The sequence below is a fragment of the Temnothorax americanus genome, unplaced genomic scaffold, assembly GCF_048541705.1.
Source record: "Temnothorax americanus isolate GAGA-0224 unplaced genomic scaffold, ASM4854170v1 Scaffold10, whole genome shotgun sequence".
Classification (NCBI taxonomy): Eukaryota; Metazoa; Arthropoda; class Insecta; order Hymenoptera; family Formicidae; genus Temnothorax; species Temnothorax americanus.
The window spans coordinates 2994046-3018000 of NW_027509231.1; the positions used below are offsets into that span (position 1 = coordinate 2994046).

The 23955-nt window shown below is 43.3% G+C and overlaps 1 protein-coding gene and 1 long non-coding RNA gene across 13 annotated transcripts in view; one reads left to right on the plus strand and one right to left on the minus strand.

The window, feature by feature from the left end:
* The first annotated feature begins 1640 nt into the window (after nucleotides 1-1640).
* Sif (guanine nucleotide exchange factor still life) overlaps nucleotides 1641-23955 on the plus strand; it is a 45629-nt gene continuing 23314 nt past the window's right edge. For 3 of the 12 annotated variants that reach the window (XM_077409295.1, XM_077409377.1, XM_077409322.1), the window contains exons 1-12: nucleotides 3567-3707; nucleotides 7104-7798; nucleotides 9704-9888; nucleotides 10128-10246; nucleotides 10488-10695; nucleotides 10983-11230; nucleotides 11674-12223; nucleotides 13223-13645; nucleotides 14230-14286; nucleotides 14412-14583; nucleotides 17515-17742; nucleotides 19121-19250. In XM_077409295.1, the coding sequence (XP_077265421.1) occupies nucleotides 7629-7798; nucleotides 9704-9888; nucleotides 10128-10246; nucleotides 10488-10695; nucleotides 10983-11230; nucleotides 11674-12223; nucleotides 13223-13645; nucleotides 14230-14286; nucleotides 14412-14583; nucleotides 17515-17742; nucleotides 19121-19250 (2490 nt within the window). In that variant the 5' untranslated portion in view covers nucleotides 3567-3707; nucleotides 7104-7628. Of the gene's footprint in view, nucleotides 1942-1986; nucleotides 2404-3566; nucleotides 3708-7103; nucleotides 7799-9703; nucleotides 9889-10127; nucleotides 10247-10487; nucleotides 10696-10982; nucleotides 11231-11673; nucleotides 12224-13222; nucleotides 13646-14229; nucleotides 14287-14411; nucleotides 14584-17514; nucleotides 17743-19120; nucleotides 19251-23955 lie in introns of those variants that run through there. The other 9 variants (XM_077409350.1, XM_077409360.1, XM_077409330.1 and 6 more) reach the window with 7 other exon arrangements.
* LOC143899632 (uncharacterized) lies at nucleotides 3542-7093 on the minus strand. The gene is made up of 3 exons (XR_013257548.1): nucleotides 4566-7093; nucleotides 3908-3983; nucleotides 3542-3674 (listed from the first exon to the last, which is right to left on the minus strand). It is a non-coding gene; the product is annotated as an uncharacterized LOC143899632 (long non-coding RNA).

The following is a 23955-nucleotide window of genomic DNA, read 5'->3' on the forward strand; positions in this document are numbered from 1 at the left end:
TCTTTCTTAAAACAGAATAAAGTCTTATCACGAATACATTATTGCTTAAATGGTGGAAATATTTTATAAATCAGCAAATAAAAATCAGTATTGCATTTAAATCGATCATTGTAAACTTTAGAAATTTTTCTCGACAATTTCCGGATCGATATAAATATGCAAAATGAGATATTGACAAATAGATATTTAAAATTAATATATAATTCATAGTTTATTTAATTTTAAAATAACTATATTTTCATTCTCTTTCGCTCTCAATAAAAACTTTTCTTGCAAAAGTGGTTCTCGAGATGGAAAAACTTTCGAGTTGATCTGCAAGTGGAAGAGGTCCGTTTCTAGTCAGACGTGGCGTGTTTTTGCTATAGGAGACGTATCTATCTATCCTCTTCGCTTATCGCGACTATTACGAAGGGGGAAAAGTGAAGAAAGGAGAGACTAGAGCGAAAGAAAGTAAGCAGAATTATTTATAACAATATTTATTAAGACATTCTTTGTACACAAAATGCCAACTTAGATATCGTTATTTGTATTTAGAAAAGGCAGGTAGGTTCGCCAAATCGCACGAATCACGCGTTGGTACTACGTAAACACGTTAAATTGCATTAGTATCAGGCGATTAGACGGCGAAATAAAATCGCGGCGCAAGATACGACGACTCCCGCGGATGCTGGGTCCCCTCCGGATGGTCGGCGCGCGCGTGCCTCGCATCGATCGCCGATCGCTATGGTTACTCGTCAAGCGGCTTGACAGCGACGATGATGCCTACAACGAGGACGAGGACGAGAGCACCGGTCAGCCCTTTGCGTGGCTACGATAAGCGGGGAGCGCGGAATCGATCGACGGGGATCCAAGATACGCGAAACGCTTTCAAGAAAAAAGAGAGCAAGTCCCTAGAGAAGAGCCACCCTTCCGTCATGACCCGTTTCTCGCCTCGAGGGGAAGAAAAAACAGAAAAGAGCTTCGAGATCTCGGCTAAGGGAAACAGACCGATCGAGCGAGCGACGAGGGCGGCGATGCGAAAGGGCGCGAGTCGCAGGGTCGTGTTTAAGGCTGTCGGAATGCACGCGAAACAGAAACCCCCCGCTAAATAATGCATAAATCAAAGTATATCTCTAATTAGTAACGAACGTCGAGACACGATGAAATATTTTCTCGTTGCCGATCCATTTCTCATTATTTAGTTCCTGTCCGTATAACAATAGTTTAAGGGTTCTCGCGATCGTAGTCTCACCCCTGAGTCGGTGAGGGAGTCGGTCTTGGCTACGCGCACGCGAGAGAGAGAGAGAGAGAGAGAGAGAGAGAGAGAGAGAGAGAGAGAGAGAGAGAGAGAGAGAGAGAGAGAGAGAGAGAGAATCGCCGCGTGGTACTACAGCGAAGGAGGACGGAGTAAAGAGGGAGCGAATTGAGATGGAGTTGCGAAAAGGGGTTGGCGGGAGATGAGGGCGCGTATAGTAGGGCGCATCGGCGCGGCACGTCGCGCCGCGTAACGGGAGGGTGGGTGGATGGACGGCGCGCGAGGAGGGGGCGCAACGCGAGAGAGGATATTGACATTTTCGGCCCGTGGGGCGCGCATCGCGGCGGAGGCAGGGGGTGCGGCGGCGGGGAACAGGTGGGGGCCGGGGAACGGGGTGCGCGCGCGACGGGGCAGTCGCCTCTCCCTGCCGGATCCTGCAGTATCCATGGCTACGTCGTCCGCGAGGATTTCCCGCGAAAGACCGGAAGCGTGATCGCACGGCGAGGTTCGGGGGCCCGTCACCAGCCACGGCAGCGAGGGGGAGAGCGAGTCAGCGAGCGACGAGATAGCAGTAGCAGCGGCCAGCAACCAGTAGCCAGCAGCAGCAGTAGCGACAACAACGACAACAATAACTGCGACGACGGGGGGGTGCCTTCGGGAACGGCACCCGGGTAGTTTTCTCCGATCGTTCGTCGCGTCTTGTCCCGGTAGGTTTCGCGAGGATCTCCCTCTTTCTCCCTCCATCTTCTTCTCCTATTTCTTACTCCGTTTTTCTTTCCCTCTCCTTCTCGTTGAGAATAGGGTGGATACCGTATATATACCGTGCCTCATCCCAGTTTCCCCCCCGGGACCGTCTCCCCCTTCCTACGGGCTACCGCGAGGGCCACGTAATCCTCCGGCCCCGCCGCGCCGTCCCCGTACCTCGTCGTCGCCGTCGCCGCCGCCGCCCACGACCTTCTCTCCGACTGTCGTGCGCGGCGCTTCCAGCATCCCTCTCGAACTGTTCTCCGTTTGTCTCTCCTTGCCGCGGTGGTGGTGTCGTCGCGAGAGGGCTCTCGCCCGCGACACCCAGACTAGGGTTCCTCCTCTCGGGAGCGGCTGGTCGAGACGCCGCGCCGGTCTGTTCAGCCGTGTGTCTAGGAAGCCGAGGAGGAAGCGTCGCCGTGTCGGTGAGTGTGAGTCATCGTCATGCGGACGAACGAGAGGGTTGGTGTAAAAGGGTGTAACAGCAGATAATAGAAAGACGAAGAGTGAGAGAGAAAGAGAAAAATGCAGAAAAAGAGAGGTAGATAAATAGATATAGCTATAGCTATAGATGTAGATAGACAGTTAGAGACGTCGAGAGAAAAAGGGACCAGGGCGGAAATACGACGAAAAGCCGGGAGAGATGGGCAACACAGGAGAGACGTTCTCTCTCTTCGTCGGTAAGGTGGTGGGTGGCGCGGGGCGTTGATCGTACGTATACACCGGTGCTGCTCTGGTAGTGGTGATGCGTAGTGGTGCCGTTTGGTGGTGATGGTGGTGGTGGTAGTGGTGCATCCCGCAGTGTGTTTACCCAGGGTGAGGTGCCTCTCGCGCGCGCGACTAGGCGGAGTCGCACCTCTCCGTCCGCTCCCGCTTCCGCTTTCCGCGTCTCCCCGTGACCGCTTTGCGACGAGGGAGCGACGTGTACCTTTAACCGTGACCTGTTCTCTTTCTCTTTCTCTCTCTCTCTCTCTCTTTTTATTTCTATTTCTCTCTCCTTCTCTCTCCACGTATCTACCTACTTACTTCTTGTACCTAACGTTGACGTGTCAGAAGAGGCGTTGCCGCGGCGGCTGCGAGCAGCCTCCACTCTCAAGGAGGAGAGGACCGGATACCTGGATATAATCTAATCCCTCGTTGATGTTGTTGTCTCGTTCCGGAAGGATCTCTGTCTGAGGACACGTCCCAGGTATCAGCTCTGCGAGTCGATAACGATCACGAGGCTAGATACGAAGGCGTTGGCTCACCTTCGCGCCGCTTCTCCGTCCGCGCTTCCCACAGGAAGAAACGACACGAAGCTCCCGTGACCTTCGGCACGTTTGTGCGGAGTTTCGATTCGGTGAAGATATCTGACCAGTGTCGTAAACACGGATACCTCGAGGGTCAATGTAAATACCAGTGAAAATATGTATCTAATCTCTTGATGTTTTCGATTTTTGCTCAGTGTCACGGTGTGTCTTGCTTGTCTTCTTTACAGTTATCCGAAAAGATCTTCGGTTCGCGAATACATCTACGGATAAAGACTTGAGTTGATAAAACCCACCGAGTGAAGTGAAGGCGTTGGCTCTATCCTCAATTTTCTTTCTGTGCGTCCTGGAGGAAGTGTATGAATTCTCTACGACTCTCTTGCAGTCCTGTGCGGCGTTTCGTCGAGTTTAGTGACGGGAATATTCAGTTTTAAGAATATCTCCACTTTCTGCAGGAATGAGAGAGAGGAACGAATATATCGGTGAATACACACAACCCTGATTCTCTTTTCGTATCTTAAATTTAATGATTAGGTATTGATAATATAATATAGATATAAAATCTTCCTGGTCTTTTTTTTGTGCTAGAAGTAAATGCATTTTTTTAAACTGGGCGATGAAATTACGAGATATGCATTCTAAAAGAAAATATATAGATATATCTGATGCGTAATGGTTTTACCTAATGTTCCAATTTGATTATCGACGTAGGTAGGCAACATGAAAGGTTGCTGTTTGGACACGTGCTGGTATCAGTTCTGTGAATCGATAACAATGGAAGGATATTCAGGCATTAATCATTTTCTTTTTTTCCTTCGTAAGTTTTAGGAAAGAAAACATATAACTCGAAATAAACGTTCGATTGACTTTAATACTGTTGAACATATTAAGTCTTTTCGTTCATATCATTCACATCAAACTATCTATCAAAATTCTAAGTGAATAAGAGAGAACATTTATCTTCATTCTAATTAGTCGCGTTTGATTGGTAAAAACGCTCCTATTGCAAAGGCTAATTTTAAGCTTGTGAAGAATCAGATACAAGTTTTTTTACACAATTATACTCTATGTATTTAAATCGCATATATTGTACAGTATTTAAATTTTTAAAAATTATTTTAAATCTTTCTATCTCTCATCGCAATAAAAATCTGTTTATATTAATAATTAATATTCTTATATTATATTAATATTAATATTGATATTCTTTTTAATTTAAAATATTTTAATATTTCATTTTACATATTCACCAAGAATTTACGAGTTTAATTGCCGCAAGTAGCGTGTCCACCAGTCAAACGCGGCCGGGCGGAGTAAGAACAGATAATCCTTCGGCTCACCTGGACTGTCGGACATACGACAGTGCTCAACACCATGGAAGTCCGGTTTCACATGAACGGATAGCACGAACGTGCACCCGCCATTCATGTTTAGCCACGGACGACGCGTAACCGCATCGCCGCCGAAATCGATATAGTGTTTAGAGAATCCTCTCTCGCTCTCTCTCTCTCTCTCTCTCTCTCTCTCTCTCTCTCTTTCTCTCTCTCTTTATCTTCACATCCACGTCTAACGTCGGCCGTACACCTATACCTTTCGTGTCCCGGCTTTCGTCTCGGGTGACGAGCGGACCCCCAAGCTTGACTACGGCTTCCTCCCTACGTGTCTTCACTCGATGCTACGCCCACGCCGATCGTATTTATCGGGCAAATCACTGGTGATTCAGGAGCCCTCGTTCTCCCCCTTTCTGTACGTCCCGATATACTTGTTCTCGGTCCGCTCGTGCATGCCGATTACGATGACGACGACAACGGCGGCGGCAGCGTTGTTGTGATTTTTGCAGACGGCAGACACAACCGCGATTTTCCGCCGTCCCCGTCGCCCATAATTAATCCTTTGAGACCCGGTGGTTATGGGTGCACGCACCGTTTGACATTTATCCTCTCTCTAATCGCGGGTCTCTCATCCAATTAAGCGGCATACACGCGTCGCTCGTGAATCCGCGCTTTTGCCCAGACGGAGGCCCGATGATGTAAAAAGCTTAGGTAACGACAGCCGTTTGGTCTAAAAATAATTTTCCGCCTTCGGCTCGGCTGCCCAGGCACGGAAACAACGTGTGAAGTTTACCGAGTCTGGTTGGTTGTAGAGGTGGATGACCAATTAATGAAAGAAAGTCTATATCTATGTAATCTGTTTTATTTAACACATATATAATAATTTATTCTCGGTAGCATCCACTGTTCATGGCGCATTGTTATTAAAAAGCTATCGTAATAATTATTAGACACCTTTATGTATTGTTATATTGACATCTGAAATTATCAAGAAGATTAATGTTACAACGATGAACGCATCGCTGGACGTATCTTTAAACGACTGGGACGATTGTTCACGTGCCAATTTTGCACGTACATATGTAGAACGAGCACACGATTGAAAATAACTGCCAACTGCATTGGTATCTCTAATAGGAATGTTCAACCTGGATCCAGAGGATCCAGACTTCTTTATCTTTTTGTAATGGATATTGCTAGATGAACATTGCGAGAGCCCAGAATGCTTCGGCATTGTCGAGAGCACCCTCGGAAAGAAATGATGTATTGCGTGACCGACAAGAGCGGTTCAGTAACCCTCCGGTGGCGCTACCCCTTTTATTATCCGCGACACATCTGCACAATGCCTCGCGCTGTTGACCTCTCCTCTGACGTTGACGGCTTGGGCCGAACGCCACGATAAAATCGCGCTCGCTAATCGATAGCACGTCGTGAAGGTATACGTCGTCAAGAAACGTGAATGGAATGTGAGAAAATGGTAAAAAACTAACGGAGCGAGCGTCGCTAAAGTTATTTAACATCGGGAAATTTTAGCCGGGATGAACGGGGCGAGTGGTAGCTTATATCCTCCCGAAAGTTCGCCCGAGATGGGTTTAGTTTACCGAAGTTTAATTGATCCCCGACGCATCTCCGAAGCTGATAGATATTCATAGTATTATAAATTAGTTAATTATTTGTTGAAAAATTCAATATCGCTAATATGTTAATAAACTTGAGAGCGAACTTGCAACTTATGTAAATTGAATTGACGAGGTCTGTCTGATTCTTAAGTGATTACGATGGCTGTATGGTCAGCCGTATCCTCAAACTTATCTACTTGTCATATATTGAGCTAAGCAAAAGTTTATAATTTTTTCCTGTAATTTTTAAACTTATTAGTCTATTTATTCTTTTGGAAACAATACTTTCTGTGTAACTTTAATTGATAAATAATTTAATTTTTGTTTGTGTCTGACCAAAGCTGACCGTTACCACTAATTAAACTGCGATTAGTTAAATGTATCTGTATAATTTTACAAATGGCTGATTTAAATTATTTGTTACATTAAATATGGATATAACATAAATATTACTATTGAATAATAAGCTAGATATGTAAATAATTAATGAAAAATTGAACTGTACATAAAAATAAGAACTGTAATCGTCAGTCTGATTTTAACGTCTGTTACTACTACTTGAAACTAGTAAATTTTAATACGCATGTACATGTGATATATTCTACATTAATTTAAAAGCTAATTTATTGCATATTAGCTCATGTCATTAAACATGCAAAATAGATTAAGTTTACTACAAAATATATCACAAATGAATTAATTATTGCACAATAACATAGAACTATATGCAATGTGTTATATGCGTGAATATGTATTTCATTAAAATAATTTATTTTTACTAAATTAAATGCTACATAATTGCGTTACAGAAAAATAATATTTTCCAAAAATATAATTCACAAAAAATTTTCTTGCACGCAAAAGTAAATAATTTGTAAGTTACTAAAATGATTTTCCTTACGACTAATCAATTCGTGTCTGTTCGCAGCGATCATGCCAGGGACGAGCTGATGACTATCGACGTCTGCAATGATGTGACAATAAAGATACCTCTTTCCACTCTCCGATAACTCTGGGATCGTCTCTATTACACACAGTGCTTCCCAATAACACACACGAATCGAGGATCAAAACGCGCAAAAAAAGCAACGTCAAACCGCCGACCGTGGTCGGCGTCGTGGAAATCGGTGCCAAAAGTCGACAGAGACAAGCCGTACGAGCCAGCTCCGCGAAAGTGTGTCAAAGAGGGACCGAAGGGGGTGAGACGGAGAGAGATAGAGAAAGGGAAAATAATATAGACGCAGCGAGAAGGATCAGGCCGGATATCCTGAGGAACGGGGAGGACAAGACGGGCGGATACGTGCTAAGGCGTGTCGAGCCGGAAACACGAACGGGCATCACGAGTACAGGGTGGTGGTGACGCAGGCAGAACGGTGGTGGTGGTGGTGGTGGTGGTGGTGTGGCGGCGGGGCAGGCAGGTGGCGGGATCTAAGCCGGAATAAGAGCAGTTAGAATGGGCAACAAGCTCTCCTGCAGTTGCGCACCCCTAATCAGATCAAAGACGTATCGATACGAGGACAGCCCATGGCAGGCCGGTGCCAGGGGCGGGATGGGCGGCGGCGGAGGACGCAGGGGTGACACTGGCCACTTGCTCAGGTGCGGAAGCTTAAGAGAGAGGAAGAGGTGCGCATACCATACCATTCAACCATTCAATCACTCTCCATTCGACCATGTTACCACTCTTTCTCTTCGATGATTACCATACACCCTTGACTATATGCATTATACTGATTCTCTCTTTCTCTCTCTCTCCTACTCTCTTTCTCTCTCTCTCTCTCTTTCTCTTTCTCTCTCACTCTCTTTTTTTTCTTTCTCTTTTTTTCTCTTTTCCTCTTTTTTCTTTCTATTTTTCTCTCCTTCTATCTTCTTTGCTTTGATATTTGTAAGCGGCATGAGAATAATAGATGCGCTGGGCGACGAGAATAAAATGAGTAATGATATATTAAATTATTAAAGAAGATAGTATTATAAATATATGGTTAATTTGTCTAATGACAATAATTTAAACAATTAAGAAGTCATGTAAGAAAGTTGTGAAATACTTACGACTAAAATTAATGTTTATCCGTTTATTCAATATACTATATATACTATATATAATACTATATATATATACTATATATAATGTCTCCTTTTCGAATTTTTAATTTAAAATTTATTTTGTTGTCAATGTATATTTTCTATATATATATATATATATATATATATATATATATATATATAATATATATAGAGAAACCCCTATTGCACATAACATTAAGAAAAAGAAATCAGTTTGTTTAATGGACAATTCCACGAGAGCTTAATCTTAATTTTTGATCCTAGTATAACTGTATCATATTTTATGCGATATCATCATTGGTCTTATTTTAGCAAATTCTCTCAAGCGTTTATTAAAAAATGCAGTTTCCGAAGACCCGGGCTTAATATATTAATTCGTAGCATCTGGTGAGAAGCTATATACCTCTGCAGCCGAACGTCGGATCAGACGTCGCGTTTTATTCACGTCACCCAGACTGTCTCGCATTTTTCTTATTTATTTCTTTTTTTCCAATTTTTTACTTTTCTCGCTGTTCTTTTCCTTACTGTCTTATTTGACCGCGCTTGCGTTTTTAGTCTTTATCTTTTTTTTTCTGTTTTTTATCCGGTTGTTCAAGCTGATAGACCATTTGTCGCGGCCGATAGCTCGTTTTTTTTATTCGAATTGCGATACGCTTGGTTAACTTTGAGTAATATTGCGATCTCGATGTACCCTTTCTTTATTTTCTCGGATATAGGCTTGAGAAATAATACGTATTTAAGAAAATCGCGCTTCACGTTTGAATAACAGAAGTAACCATTCTTTTTCTGCTATTTTTGCTTTGCACTACTAGCCTGGATTTCATTTGAGTTAAGTGAGATGAAAAAAAAGAGAAATTTATGCTTCTCGAATACTTTTCTTTCCCTGGCCACATTATTGTTCTCACATTTTTACACATACTTCTCAATTGCACACTCTTTCACGTATATATACTGTCTACTTTACACCTCACCACGTGCGCTTCGCATGACTATTAGTATTTTTAGTATCATTATTTTCTCGTCCACTGGTCGGTGTACAAAATTCAATGACGTGTCGTCTGATCGTTTTTGCGAAATTAAAAATAAATATCCACAATTCGTGTAATTTTAATGCAGAAAGAGCTCGGCGTTTACATGATAAACGCAGATGTTGGATGCATGTATATGCACTTGCGATTTCCCACCGCATGCGACGATTTCTGTTTTATCCGTTTCAAAATAAAGCGACCGACGTCATACGGAAATATTTTTATGCAGTTTCAGCGTAGTATCGACTATCGACAGAGACCTAATGAAAATTGAATATACTCCTGAATTATAGGTCTTTTCTCGCTGTTTACCATTTTCTTTGTCACGCCTGCTCTACTTTCTTTCTCTCCTTAGAACTTTCTTTAACAGTGTGTCGATGTTTCGAAAAATTACCCGTTGCCTCAATACACGATGTGATGTAATGACGAGAGTTTTTAGGCTGTGGGCCGAAGTGTTCCATGTAAACTCGAGCGGGGGTGGGACCGTCAAGTGGCAGCAGGTGTCCGAAGATCTGGTCCCGGTGAACATCACCTGCATCCAGGACTCGCCGGAATGCGTCTTCCATATCACCGCGTACAATAGCCAGGTCGATAAGATTCTAGACGTGCGGTTGGTCCAGCCAGGTGAGCCATAATTACAACAAGTATTTTAAGATACTCTAATTAAACCTCGTTTCTTTATAGAAGAAACACCAACGTATACTCACATAAAAAAGGATATGTGCGAAGATGTATCTATCTTTGCAGACTGATCTTGCTTTTCAGGATAATATCGCGACGATAATATCGGCGAAGACGGGCACGATTACGGAGTTTGATGCGAGTAATCCTGCTATAATTAATATTACGTAATTGTGTTTAAGGTACACGCATCGGCCAAGCGTCGGAATGCTTCGTTTACTGGAAGGACACAGTGACAAACGACACGTGGGGGCTGAACTTCACGTCTCCCATAGACGCGAAGCAATTTAGAGAATGCTGCGTAAGTTTAGTGATACCACACCCTGAGACATACACGCATTTTGTTACATTATACATCAGTGCCACAACCCTGTTCGCTATATCACTCTCTCAACGCGTCTCCGCTTATTTCCTTTCCTCCTTCCGGGTCGCGCCCGAGGAAGTTGTGCGGAGATGATTTAGGGGCGACACACAACAAGTCCGATACAAGTCCGATTCGACTTCTTAGGTCATTTGCAGTCACTAGATAATTTTCCATACAGTCACCGTCGTTCAAGATTTCAAGGAAAGCGTCCTCTTCTTACTCGTTGAAGCTCGAGCCACCGAACAAGCAGAAGATCAAAACACGCCGAAAGCCGCTGTCGACACCGGCCTCACCGAGCCGATCCAGAGAACCTCAGTGCACCTGCATGACTCCGGAACAGTTCGCCAGACTGCGCACCCAAGACACCAGATATCGAAGTCCATGCGGTACGTGTGATTTATAAGATATTTTCTTATATATATATATATATATATATATATATATATATATTTCCTCTCATACTTATTTCTATGTCATTTAAAATAAAATAATTGTAAGACATGTCTTTTTCTTTCTTTATTACTTTTTATTGTATACTTTTACAAATTTGATATACTATAGATAGAACATCATAATATTTCAGAACAAAATTTCTCTGACAAATAAATATCTATTGCAACACAAATTTGACGTAATTTTATTAATTTGCATTAATATTATCCGTGTATTTTAGGGCCGTCTACGCTTCCACGGACCATGGGACGTTCCACGGAAATGGACATGACGCCGGGACGAGACAAAATAACAGCGGCCACATCCAGCGCATCTCTCTACGACAACGTTAACAATACTAGCGGAACACCTGGGAAAACACCAAAGGCTGGCGACTCGACCAAGCAGAAGGAGAAGCAGAACGAGACGTGTCAGACGACCCCAAAGACTGCCAACATTGGAATCGGAACGGTCACAGTAGGATCACAGGCAAGCGTCAGTCTCAGCAATACCCCTTCCGATACGCTCAAAATTATAGTGCAAATTCTAAATTCGGAAAAAAATCAACTGTTATCTTTCTATAATATTTAAATAATATTATTTAAATTATTTATTTTTATTAAATAATTTAATATCCAAATTTAATAATATTAAGTTAAAGCATTAAACTATATACAGAGTCTTTAGAAGAACTATTTTTATTTTTTATTGTCTTAAAAGCGAAGTGTTACATCCCCCTTTAGCGGCATTTGGAGTAAAACATTAATTTCTAGTCAGAAAACTTTTTTTTATTTTCTTCGTATTTTTCCTATAGTATAGTGTTTTATAAAAGATTAACTCGATTTCTCTTTCATGAAAATTTTAACTACGTGTCCTTTATCAAAGTTAGAAAACACTACCTTGAGCTTACCAATAAATCACCCATTCCACAGATTGACAGCCCCGATGACAAAGGTTCCACGATATCGCCGAAGAAGCAGAAGAGCCAGGACACGTCCACGCAGCAGAACGGCATCGAGATGCTGAAGTCGGAGGGCACTCAGGCCGGCGGTACCCTCCAGAGCAAGTCGTTCCACCGCAAGGAACAGCTCCACCACACCAAGTCGGCCGACTACACCGAGCTGGAGATGCAGAACGGCAACCTCTTCAACATCGTCAACAATAATCATGGTCACAGGTCGAAGAGCAAGAGCACCGACGACATGCGGATCGAGAACGCGCAGAACGGCATCAGCCTGGACTCGAACACTCTGAAGCGCATGCTGAAGCCGATGCCGAGCATCGACAGCCCGGTAACGTCGCCGGAGATGACGAGAAAACGTCACAGCCATCACAGCTATCACTACCATCCGAGCAATAACAATCAGAAGTACATGATGCAGGAGGTCGACAACGAGAACTATGCGCATCCGTATCGCGCGCCTTACAATAACAAGTTCCAGGGTTCCAGGAGCGCCCACGATATGAGTCGGCAATACTCCGGTACGATTTCTTCTCGCCGGTATCGCTGATTTACTGTTAATTCTTATCGTCGTTTAATTCTTTTAATTCACGATCTTTTCAGATAATTTTTAATTGTTTCAATGTCGTCCCGACGTTTTAAATTGTTGCACGTTTGCTATTGATAAATGTCGATATACATATCTACGGTATAATGAGATTTAATAATTTGGATTTAATGAATCAACGAATGTGATTAATGTTTAAGCACTTTGTTAGTTTTATATGCTGTAATCTGTTCTTTAAAATATGTTAAATTTTTTAATTTAAGAGGGGTAACGCTATCATTGTTGAAATAATTTATTGTTGACAATTTTATGAAATTAATCAGTCGAATGAAAGCCTAAGGTTTTTTTTAATGTAAGGAACAGTTGTAAAATAAATTATCACAATTCGGATAAAGTTCTCTCAACAATGGAAACGTTCAAAAGCAATTGAAGGATCGATCACGTAATTTTCCTCTAAAAATACGAAACTTTCCATACAATTTTTCGAAAGATTATAACATAATTTTTATTTGTCGCAAAATGACAGGATTTAATCGAGCGTGATTTAAAATGGCAAAAAGTAAAAAGGTGACAAAGTTCACACCGACAATTACGTGATCGATCCTGCACGTGGTCTCACCCCGCCTGACCCCATGACACCGGCGAACGGGTAACGCTGTAGGAAGTCCCTAAGACTAACCGGTGACTGATCCTCTGACGTCTACCTGTCCCTCTAACCTTTAGTTACATCCATTAACATGCGCACACAGAACGCACAATGCGGCAGCCACCCTGATGAAAGTCACGGGGTCACCCATCACCACCTAACATTTTGTTACTCCTGACCGTCTTACGCAACATGCGCACTAGGAGACAACGTGCTTGTCCTGTCAGCCCTACGGCGGTCTCATGGCTCATTCTCGGACGGACCGCTTCCCAGGTTACGCGTTCGCCGTTCCCGAACTAACTTGACACGTCTCACCCCATTGATCAGCGTACGCGCCGCACGTCTCACCACGTCCACGTCGTACATCCTGCACATTCGGTTGCACCTCTCTGCCCGCAGGCGGCAGAGGCAGGACGTACTTAGATTCGGAACGTAATCGGTGCACAGGTGACATGTCGCCGCCCTCGGACAATGTCATCTTCGACAACCAGTGCTACGCCACCACGCCGAGCTCGTCGAACGGCAACTCCGACATGGAGCAGCCGAACCACTGCAACTCCCGCCGCTGCAACGGCGGCCAGACATATCAGCAGAGCATGCAGTCGGTTTCGACACCGGGCAGCCCGACCAGCCGGCTGCTCCTCGAATACGAGATGCATCTCAGGAACACCCTCGCCAAAGGCATGGACGCGGAGAGCTACAGCCTGCGCACGTTTGAAGCTCTGCTCACGCAGAGCATGGAGAACTTGGGTGAGACTTGGGTTTAATCTCTTTGACAGGGCCAACTAAATAATTTTTTATTCACGAGGCCTCTTTAGAAGAGCTTAATTAATATTTATAACGAAAACTTAATTAACATTCACAATGAAAAAAATTCAGATTTTTCTATCGATTATAAAAATTTATTTTTCTCTATTTCTTTTAACAAGTTATTTTTTCTTTTAAAGATAATTATTGATTGTTCGTTTTGTGGAATTTCATTTAAGAAGTGCGTTACGTCGTGAAATTACTTGCATCGTATTGTAAGAGATTAACGAACGAATAATGTAGTTATTCTCAGTAAAAGGTCTGGCGAGATTTCATTTTAATCTCTGTGTAACATGGCATTTTAGAAATTAAATTTTAGGAAAATAATTACGTGCTATTCTAGTGATCAAGAAACATGGTCTCTTTGTGTATCTCACCGACCCGTGTTCTTTTCAAGCGAATGGATTAATTAAACTTTAACCGTAACCTTTCTAGTTTTTATCAAGATGGTAAAACGATCGAAATAATTGATTTTAAAGGCTTACCGTATCGCGAATAATTAAAAAGAGAGTTTTTCTGTTTTTCAGAATTTGCGGAAAATATACCGTTGAACGTTCAGCGCACGCCTCACGTTTCACGAAGACGTAAGTTGAATTGAGAAAATTAAGAAAAAATAATATAATTAGAGAATTAAGAAAATTAAGAAAATATATAATTGATTGAAAATACATTTATATTTTCCGCTCGTAACCAATTGTCACGGTTACAGGTTCCAGTTCCAATAAATCGTCGACCCTGCCGCTATCGTACCGCTACTGCAACGAGAGACAGAATAGCAAGGACCGAGACGGCTATTACAGCGATCGCAACGAGATGGTGAGAGAGAAGAGAGAGCGAGACGCAGATCGGGATCGCGGCTATCTCAGCGACTACAATTCTAGGTAAACTACTGCTCCAACCCTCGTTAAGATCAACATTTGCACCGTAAAAGGTTTCACGCATCCGCTTATAATTTACCGCGCTTTTATTCATCTGAATGAAACTGAATCCTATACATGGATGGTATAAAGAATAAGTAAATCGCGCTTCACGCGAACGTAATTGTATAGTCAGATAAGAGAATAAGATTCTTCAAATTTAGATTACGATTAAAAATTATAAATATATAAGCCGTGCGTCTCAATGAAGGAACATACGTTCAATTTACGTGCCGCCGAAAGTCTTATTCTTCTCATTTGATTATTCAACAAAAGTATTTTCTCGACAGTGCGTGAGTCAAATAAAGGCATTGCGTCAGATATGATTCTATAATCACTTTTACACCGGCACAACGTAGAAATCCCAACGATTCTCAATTTCTAATTATTTTCCAATTATTCACACATGAAATTTAGATATTTTTCTGGAATGAATTTTGTATGATTCGGATTAATTGATTCATTAACGCTTTCCACCTCTGCCCCATTGAAATACCACTTCATGCAAGTAGTGAAACGTTAATTAACGCTGACGCGAGTGATAGGGCCTGATAATAGCCACCGACCCTTCGGGTTGCCAAAGGGTGCGCGCATCGAAAAAGGCGCGAAAGTCCGCCGTTGCGAGACTTTGACATTTAAAGAGCTGCGCCCTGCGGCCAACCGGTGGTCGGGTGGCGGTCAATGAGACGTGCGTGCTCGTCCATTAAGGGCGACCTGGATAATATCACCGGATGGCGGATATGTAGTATATCGCCCATCGATAAGCCCCCGCGGGCGGCGCAGAGAAAAAAAGAATGTCACGTGCGCCGTGGAGGATATCGATGGGTGACGCGCGTCGACGGGCGTCGCGTGGTGTCTATCGAGGTCTATCGAAGGTACGCCTCTCTCGTTAGAGCGCTCGGGCAATATCGGCGCATGCATGCATCATCCCCGCCGGCCGCCGCGGCGCGTTGTGCATCACGGGTCAGCGACGGCGGCTGACAACGGCGAAGCCGCACCGTGATAAATATAGAAACCCCGCGAGGAGTGGGCTTCAACTGGACGGCGAGAGCGAAGAAGAAGGGTGTTCCGTGGTCGCGAGACCCACCGACGAAAGAAAGAAACCGCGGCGCCGCGCCGCGCGGCTGAAGTTTCGCTCGCGCGCGATTGTCCCGGCGGATGACTTCCGGTGTGTCGAGGCGCGTCCGACCCGAGGGACACGGATCGGAGACGGGGTCTTGCGAGGACAAGGAATCGCGCGCATCTCGGCGTCGTGTCGTCCTACGACGTGCTATAGAGTGCGAGGTGATGTGGTGTCCGAGGGGGTTGCGTTGTGATGTGCCGAGTGCAGTTGTTCACGTGAGCCGTGAGCCCTTTGGTAAATATGAGGTGTGCGGGAGAGACATCGCTAATGAGTCGCTAAACGAATCGATTGCAGTTTAGGTATTGCGTGGTGATAAATGAAAGTGCGAAGTGCCGGAGAGAAATATTTTTATTCGATAGGGATGAATCACTGACGTTGAGAACTGGAACACCATACGAAGGTCGAGTCGCCTTGACACCGTTGAATATAATATTTATCTCGTTGTCGCTGAGAATTTAAATAGATCGATTCGAAACTCTAATTAAGCGGGATATAATATTTTCGTCGTTACATCTAATTGCAGATAAAGACAATTTTGAGAGCAAGCCCGAGGAAGAAATATTTATCCCTGGATGGAGATAATTTCCAAACGAAATCGACGAGGATAATCGCCCTCGAACGGCAATAATAATTACTTCGTCTGGCATCACGTTTAGCCGTACGCAAACATCAGTGCATGCTCTCGAAACGAATGCGCGGATAATTATTTCGTTGTGCCGCACGTGATTGTCGCGACCGGCACGAAAAACAGAACGAGAGGAAATAATTATTCCGCCGCTGCCGCGAGCGTAAACAGCGATCGTTTCAGCGCACCGGTGGACAATCATCCCCCTCGTCACCGAGTGCAAACATCGAATTAATTGTCGAACCGCTCGACATCGCCGTTGCGTGATCCGCGGCGCGAATACCCGATCTAAGCGCCAACGTTGTTCGACAAGGGATTCGAGTTAAGTCGCGACAATGAGCTACAATCTGCAGCGTAAATACAGATCGCTCGAGAGGCGGCGAGAGCCAAAGAAGACGCCGAAGTTGCCGAAGTTGCCGGAGAAGGTGTTCTATCGGATCCTGGACGACGGGTCCGGGGACCAGTCGCGGAGCAAGAAGCACGTCAAGTTTCAGCTGCTCGGCGAGAAGGACGACGCGAAGACCGGCGTGCTCAGTTCGGATTTATCACCCGTACCTGCACGGTACTGCGCAACGTCTGTGCATAGGGCACGGACACGTTTAATCCCTTGTACTTGGATATCGTTTTATGCAATGACGTTCGGCAAGAAGGGCGTTTACTTCTTGCCGAAACATATTCTCTCGATTCTTTGATGTTTTTTTTTAAGTATTAAATAATTAACCAACTCGTCGTACAAACGAGATATTAATCTGTTAATTTTAACAATCGCAACTGATCTTAGCAAGAGGCATGAAGGGAGAATTGTAAATTGAACGAGTCATTATTCGAGTCCGGTATGTTTAACGTTGTTATTGATAAGAAACGCAATACCATAAGAGATATGCTTTGTGTTAACGTTTTACTCTATTAACAGCATCTTGATTGTACAAGTCAACTTACAAGATAACTTCTGACAATTATTTTACAATTATTTTCGTGTCAATTTATCAAATATTATATGGACGTTACTCAAACTGTGAGAATTTGTGTCTTATTTATGTCGAAGCGGAGCTTCTAAATACAAGGGTTTCTCGCGAAATGCGATAACTTACGTCATGTATCGTATACAATTGATCTACATATTCTACACGATGCACGATGCTTGCAGATGCGCCAGCTGTATCGGGGAATCCGCGCGCGCACAATGGTTCCGGCATTCAGACGGATGGCAGTCCGGCAGCTCGACCTTCGGCTCCGGCGCCTCGAGTTCGATAAATCCAGGATACTCGGGACACAAGAGAGAATCGCCCTGGGATTCTCTGCCGTCCCTGAGACACGAAGGCAGTCTCAACGACAGCGGTTACAAGTCCAATCGCACTGACTCGCTCGAACAAAGGTGAGGGAGACAAATCCCTCACATCCAAGTTAATCGAATCGACGATCTTCGTGCGGGATGCTCGAAAAATCTCTACATGAGTTCCAAAGATAGATTCGTTTAATCCGGTTTTTACTTTTAGTTACACGCCCAAGCAACAATGACTCTCTCTTTTTAGCTATAAGTAATTTAAAAGAAGGATGCAAGAAGTGATTATTAAAGGTAGAATGTAGAGAAAGATATCTGGAAGAAATTGCGAATTTTTAGTGCAAACATGATTGGTGATTGTACGATGAACGCAGGTGTAAAATATATTTCTATAAATTTTATGATTATTTGTCATTTTTTGATTATGTATAATCTTCGGCGATGGTGCAAGATACCTAGATTAGCTTCGCCGCAGAAGAAATCATTAACAGTTATATCTTAAGATTGAACATATTCATATTTTCAGACTGTAACATTTCTCATGTCACATTTATCATATAACTCAGATTTTTATTGTATTTAAAAGATATAGAACCATCTATTCTTAATTAATCTATCGGTAACTTTTTCTGAAACGAGTACGCAACAAAAATATAGTTATAAATAGATATCCGTAGCTAAAAGTTTAAAGAAGAACATGATCATAAAGAAGAACATGTTCTTTCGGCACGATGCGTACTTGTACCTTAGAGTTCTTTTCTTATAGTTGACGTTCATTCGCTACCATCTACCTTTTGTTGCCCTATATTGTTCGCATTGTCTTCCATACTTTCATTGTGCTCTGCGCTCCCTTCCTGCTTTAATCGCACATCTCGACTGGTCTCTGTACTGTCGCGAAGGCGATTTTATTAATCTTAACAGTAGTGTCCTTTACATTAAGCAGCCTTAGAAACGTAACTTTTATTATATTATACTGCAAATATTAACAAATATTTCTCGCTGATCGTACGGTAAGATATGATCCAGTTTGATATAACTCAGTCATATTTGTATCTCATCATATAGAGGAGCACGTTGTGTATGTGAAATAATTAAAAATGGTTGTCGTGTGTGTGTGTGTGTGTGTGTGTGTGTGTGTAAAGTCAGAAATTACAACTCTCTACTCTTTAATATTTTTATAAAGCATGAGCTTAAAATTAAAATTGCATAAATTGTACATGTGCATGAGAACTTAGCAAAGTGGGAAAAATTTGCTACGAATTAATTTTTGCAACAATCAGGAAAAGTATATTCGTAATTCGCCAACGATATAATAAACATTGTTAATCAGGAAAAGTGTTTTCCATGAAACACTTTTTAATTAGAAGAGAGCGCGAAAAGAGAAAGAAAGTCCGTAATTGAATGACGTTTATCTCGTACGCTTTTGTGGTAATGCGTCGCGGTATTCAGTTGGACGTGTTGTTTATTCCAGAGGTACTTTCGACAGACAGGACAGCGTCAGATCTGACTACATGTCCGATCGGGATGGCAGATATGGAATCGTTCAACAAGCCTCATTGGAGAGTACCGACTCAAGGCTCTGCTACTTGACGTCTTCCGAGGTGAGTCATCCAAGCACTCGTTGACCTTATCAACCTGATACATCCAAGTGCCACTCGATAGTGCCTTTGTAGCGCAGTTCGTATCTATTCATGCTATGTGCGGTTATGATACATGCGAAGGTCCACTTGGATGTCTTGCGTTGATATTCTGCATGTCTAGAATATGTCTCCGCCAGTTCCGAATAATTCCACGCCCGGCAGTAACCATGAAGCCATGTCGTAGATTATTAATAAAGATCGTATTCTCTTAATTCGCTCCGATAATCGATAATTGTAATCGGTGCGAAGATTAATGGATTAAAAGATTAAATCCCCTGCACTTAGGAATCGTGTACATGCCGTGCTAAATATTAAATCTAATTACGCATATTTTAATATTAATTAAATGCGAGACGGTAATGCACATCGACCGAAATAGATGGAATATAGATTCTGTGAGACAATATAAAGTAGTATATACGTGTGTACGTGAATAAACATTTTATAAATTGTATATTTTATACAATACAATTAATTAATATTATTAATATTTATTAAATTTTGAAAATACCTTTTACGAATTGTAATATTGTATATATAACACAATTTTCTAATGAAGTAATATATTAAACTAAATTAAACACGTGTGCACACACACATATATAAAATAAAGTGAAATATAACTTATGAAAATTTTTATTTACATAAATTAAAATTATAATAAATTTTTTTTTTATTTTTATTAAAATTTTAATTAAAAAGGATATAAAGATATATTTGGAATATAATTAATATTTCTCGAATTAATTAAAATTATATTTTTTTATTCCAATCAGTTTTTATCACAGTTGTTTTAAATAGTAATTAAACCGTAAATGAGAAATTACGAATTAGATATATAATTGATAACATAATGTCGTTTTCCTTTATTCTCTTTATTTATAATGAAAAAGTCGCTTCATGTGGGTTTTATTGCTGCTTGGCTTTTTTTCATCTCTCGCCTCCGTTGCATGCGCTGCACACAACACAAAACTCTCCGCAAAAGCGTATATACGCGATGTGGCATGGATGCATTATTCTTAAAGCTCTTTGAAGAGATTCTCTTTCTCTCGCGCTCTTACCGTCCATTTGTGATTTAAAACGGAGCGAAGTACCCAGCTCTACTTGCGAAAGCTCAAATCGATGAGCGATGGCGGCAACTGTTCCCGAAGGCTGTAAAGCCACTTCAGACCGCGCGATAGATAAGAGCATATTTTTTGCGATAAAGCAATTTGCATTTCGTTCGTTCGCTTCGATTTATAATTTGTGGTTTCACGACCACATTGAGACGAAAGAAATACGATTTCTACAAATCTCTTTCTGCGAATATGTTAACAAATAAATTATATAATTTTTAGTAACTTATTCTCAAAGATATAAATTCAACCATTTTAGTATCTTAATATTTTTTTATTGATCGAAACTATACAATAAAACTTATATATATGTTATAATTTTTTATTATTTATAGAGATCGCGTCTTGTAACAGGTTTAAGAGTTGGGAATTTATATTCAATCGTTTTATTTATTATTGAAATTTCGAACTTTTTCCATTTCTACTTTCTCGACGTTAACGCACGCAGGCACATTGCGCAAATGTTTGCACAATACCTCAGAACTATATACTTTCCGTTTCTAATAGTTACGAGAAATTGCGCAACTCACGCGGACCAACTCCGGTTGTACAAATTGCGCTCTCGCACTGGCCACGCCTATCGTGTAACGGCGGCGTTACAAAAGAGGTCAACGCGAATCGGAGGAAACGGAAATGCCCATACGTGTCGATAATCGGGAGCCGATGTCCCGTTTCGCAGACAATTCGGCAAAAGTATACGAGCACACCGCGGGTCACCGCGCGATCCATTTTCTTCTCCATTTCATTTATACTATATATATCTCGCGACGGGTCGTGTGACAATGTAAGTGCTTGAACTTTCGACGAGTGCATTGTGCGGGCGCATGATCCGCTCTTGTGTGTACGAAGGGCGTTTATGTGTGACCGACGAACATCGATAACCTACTGACCCTGTGTCTCGTTCTCGCGAGCCGCTCGAGCCCGTCGCTAAACGCAACCCTTTATACGGAGTAAGCACCCCGTCTCGGTTGTTTTGCACCACAAATAGAAACGTGTGGGTATATAGGTACAAAGGAATATATAGATATATAGACGTAGACGGGTACATACATGGAGATCGGTGGAATGGGTGGGGCTCATACGTGTGCAGGAATCTGAATGCGAATCACCGCGTACGTATATGTATAAATATACGCGTGCAAACACACCGCACCCCGTCACGGGGGTGCATATACACGCGTGCGTTCGGCGATGGTGCCCATCGGGATCAACCGCGGAGTAATGGAGATTCTGTTGGTGCAACGCTTACGCAAACGTTGGCTTTTATATTCGACCAATTGTCTAACAGCTGTTTCTATCGTACGTGCCATTTCAGTCCACCGCATCTTTTACGCATCGATCGGTTACAGTGGTTGCATGTAATACGATTTCAAACAGAAGCGTTAAATTTGAAGATATGTATACACATATGTAACACATAAATTTTATCTAAATATACATACTTAGACATAATTACAGAATTATAATTAAACTTTATAGGGTCGTAAATCCTAATCCTATTTCAAGACGATACTCCTTACAAAATAATTGAAAAAACACAACAATCTTCCATAAAGGTCGGGGGCTTTTGCGGCGCGTCGTGCGCAAAGATACGCGTCTAAGGGTTAATAGGTCGCGCCGAGATTAGCGGGCCGAGCTCGACGTGCGAGAGTAAATAAGAATCCGAGCACCCCTGCACCATTGCACAAGTCGAGCAGCAGCCTACGCCAACAGGTGCATGCGCAAACGCGCGCGCAAATCTTTCGCGACTTTGGCCCTTCTTCAACCCTCGTTTTTCATCCCCCTCCTGTCACGGTCGCGTTAGCGCGGCGCAAATGCGAATCGGAAAGATCGACGCGCGACGCGATCGACGTCAGTAGACATCTGATTCTAATTCAATCGTCCGCGCATAGAAATCAGACGGACCGTATATCGTTCCGATATGGGGGGACACGATACGCTCCACGGCTCACCGACGTTTCTTATCGCCTTCCGTCGCGAGGAACTATGTTGTAAAATTCAATAAAACTTCACGTTGCTCGCGTGCGCGCCAACCCGTTATACATAATCCGCGTATAATAAATTTTTTTTCTACCCTGTTTCTCCCTCGGTTTCTTTTACGGCGACGAAAATACACGACGCTGAAAACGCGAATAAAGAATTAAGGTATATTTGGATATAGTAGCCGAAAATCGGCGCGTTGCCCATTCGAATACAAAGACTATTCGATGCGTTTGATATTTAAATTGAAAATTATAGAACTGTTTTTCTAGCTACATTTTACTTCACTAAAAAAAGGGAGTCTTCAAGAATATAATTATCTCGTGTTAATTACTCGGAAATATATTGAAAGGGGGAGTTTAACGTAGAAAAGCGTTAAAATTAATGTTACAAGACTCTGAAATTCTAACGTAACGATCCTCTCTCTCTTTGACTTAGAGGAAATTGCAAGGTGATAGAACAGCAGCAGCCAGCGGATCTACAAAGAGCTTCTCCTACACCGCTTAAAAGTTTCTCGCTGCCATCCGCCTTGACGTCTGAAAATAAATTTGTCCGAGGACGCGGCTCCAGAAAAGTAATTCGGCGTCTCTCGAAGAAACAGCGCTCGGTGGAGCTGATGCGGAATTACCCCCTCACTTATTGAAATTCGAATCTCGAAGCTCAATTTTCTCTCGCGAATCGGATATTCATCATTGGGGCAGCGCGGTAACAATCAGCGCGCAAGCAACTTGGCCGTCAGCGTCGATCAGCGCAGAGCGCGTCACGTACCTCCTCGCCCCCCTATCTCGCCTCTATGCACCCCCGGTGCGGCGGTGCATACCACCCCTTTCGCTCGTACCTCGTTTCGCCTCTGAAGCTGATAGCTCCCCACCCCGCGTCGCGGACCCCACCACCGACGATATCCCAGTGCCAACCGCCCTCCCTCCTCCATGGCATCCCACCCCTCGCTATCGCTGCTTTCTCCGCTTCTCCTCCTCCTCCTCGCCACCGCTCGTTCCCTGCAAGCCCCCTTCGACCACCACAAGGACCGAGGTATTGATTCCCCTCGCGGTAGCAGCAGCTCCTCTTCCCTGTTCTCCAGCGGCAGTCCGGAGCGAAGCGCGTTCGCGGCTGCGGACTTGGTGACATCCGCGCGCAAAGGAAAGGGAGAAAGGAGAGGAGAAAAAAGGAAAAGAGCGAGCGAGCGAGAGAGAGAGAGAGAAAGAAATAATAAAGAGTTCCCTACATCCCGAGAAGTGTATCTCGTTTGCGTTAAAATTCATCGCGATCGGTGCCAACGCGTCGGCCACGAGATCCCCAACCGCTTCCGCCGTAGGCGGCGGTGAGACAAAACTCGACGACGATGACGAGAGCACTCGATCGCGATTCCGCATCGCGGTGCAACCTCGCGTGCAGCGGGTACCATCGATCGGTGGGCGCGTATTAGCGGCCACGCATTATTAGCGAGAACGAGGCGAGCCGAGCTGAGCGAGCAGAACGAGCGAGCGAGCGACCTCGTGGAGAACGCGACGCGGCACGACGCAGCTTCTTCTCCCTCTCTCGGCACCCTCCACCGCGACCTCGCACCGTCG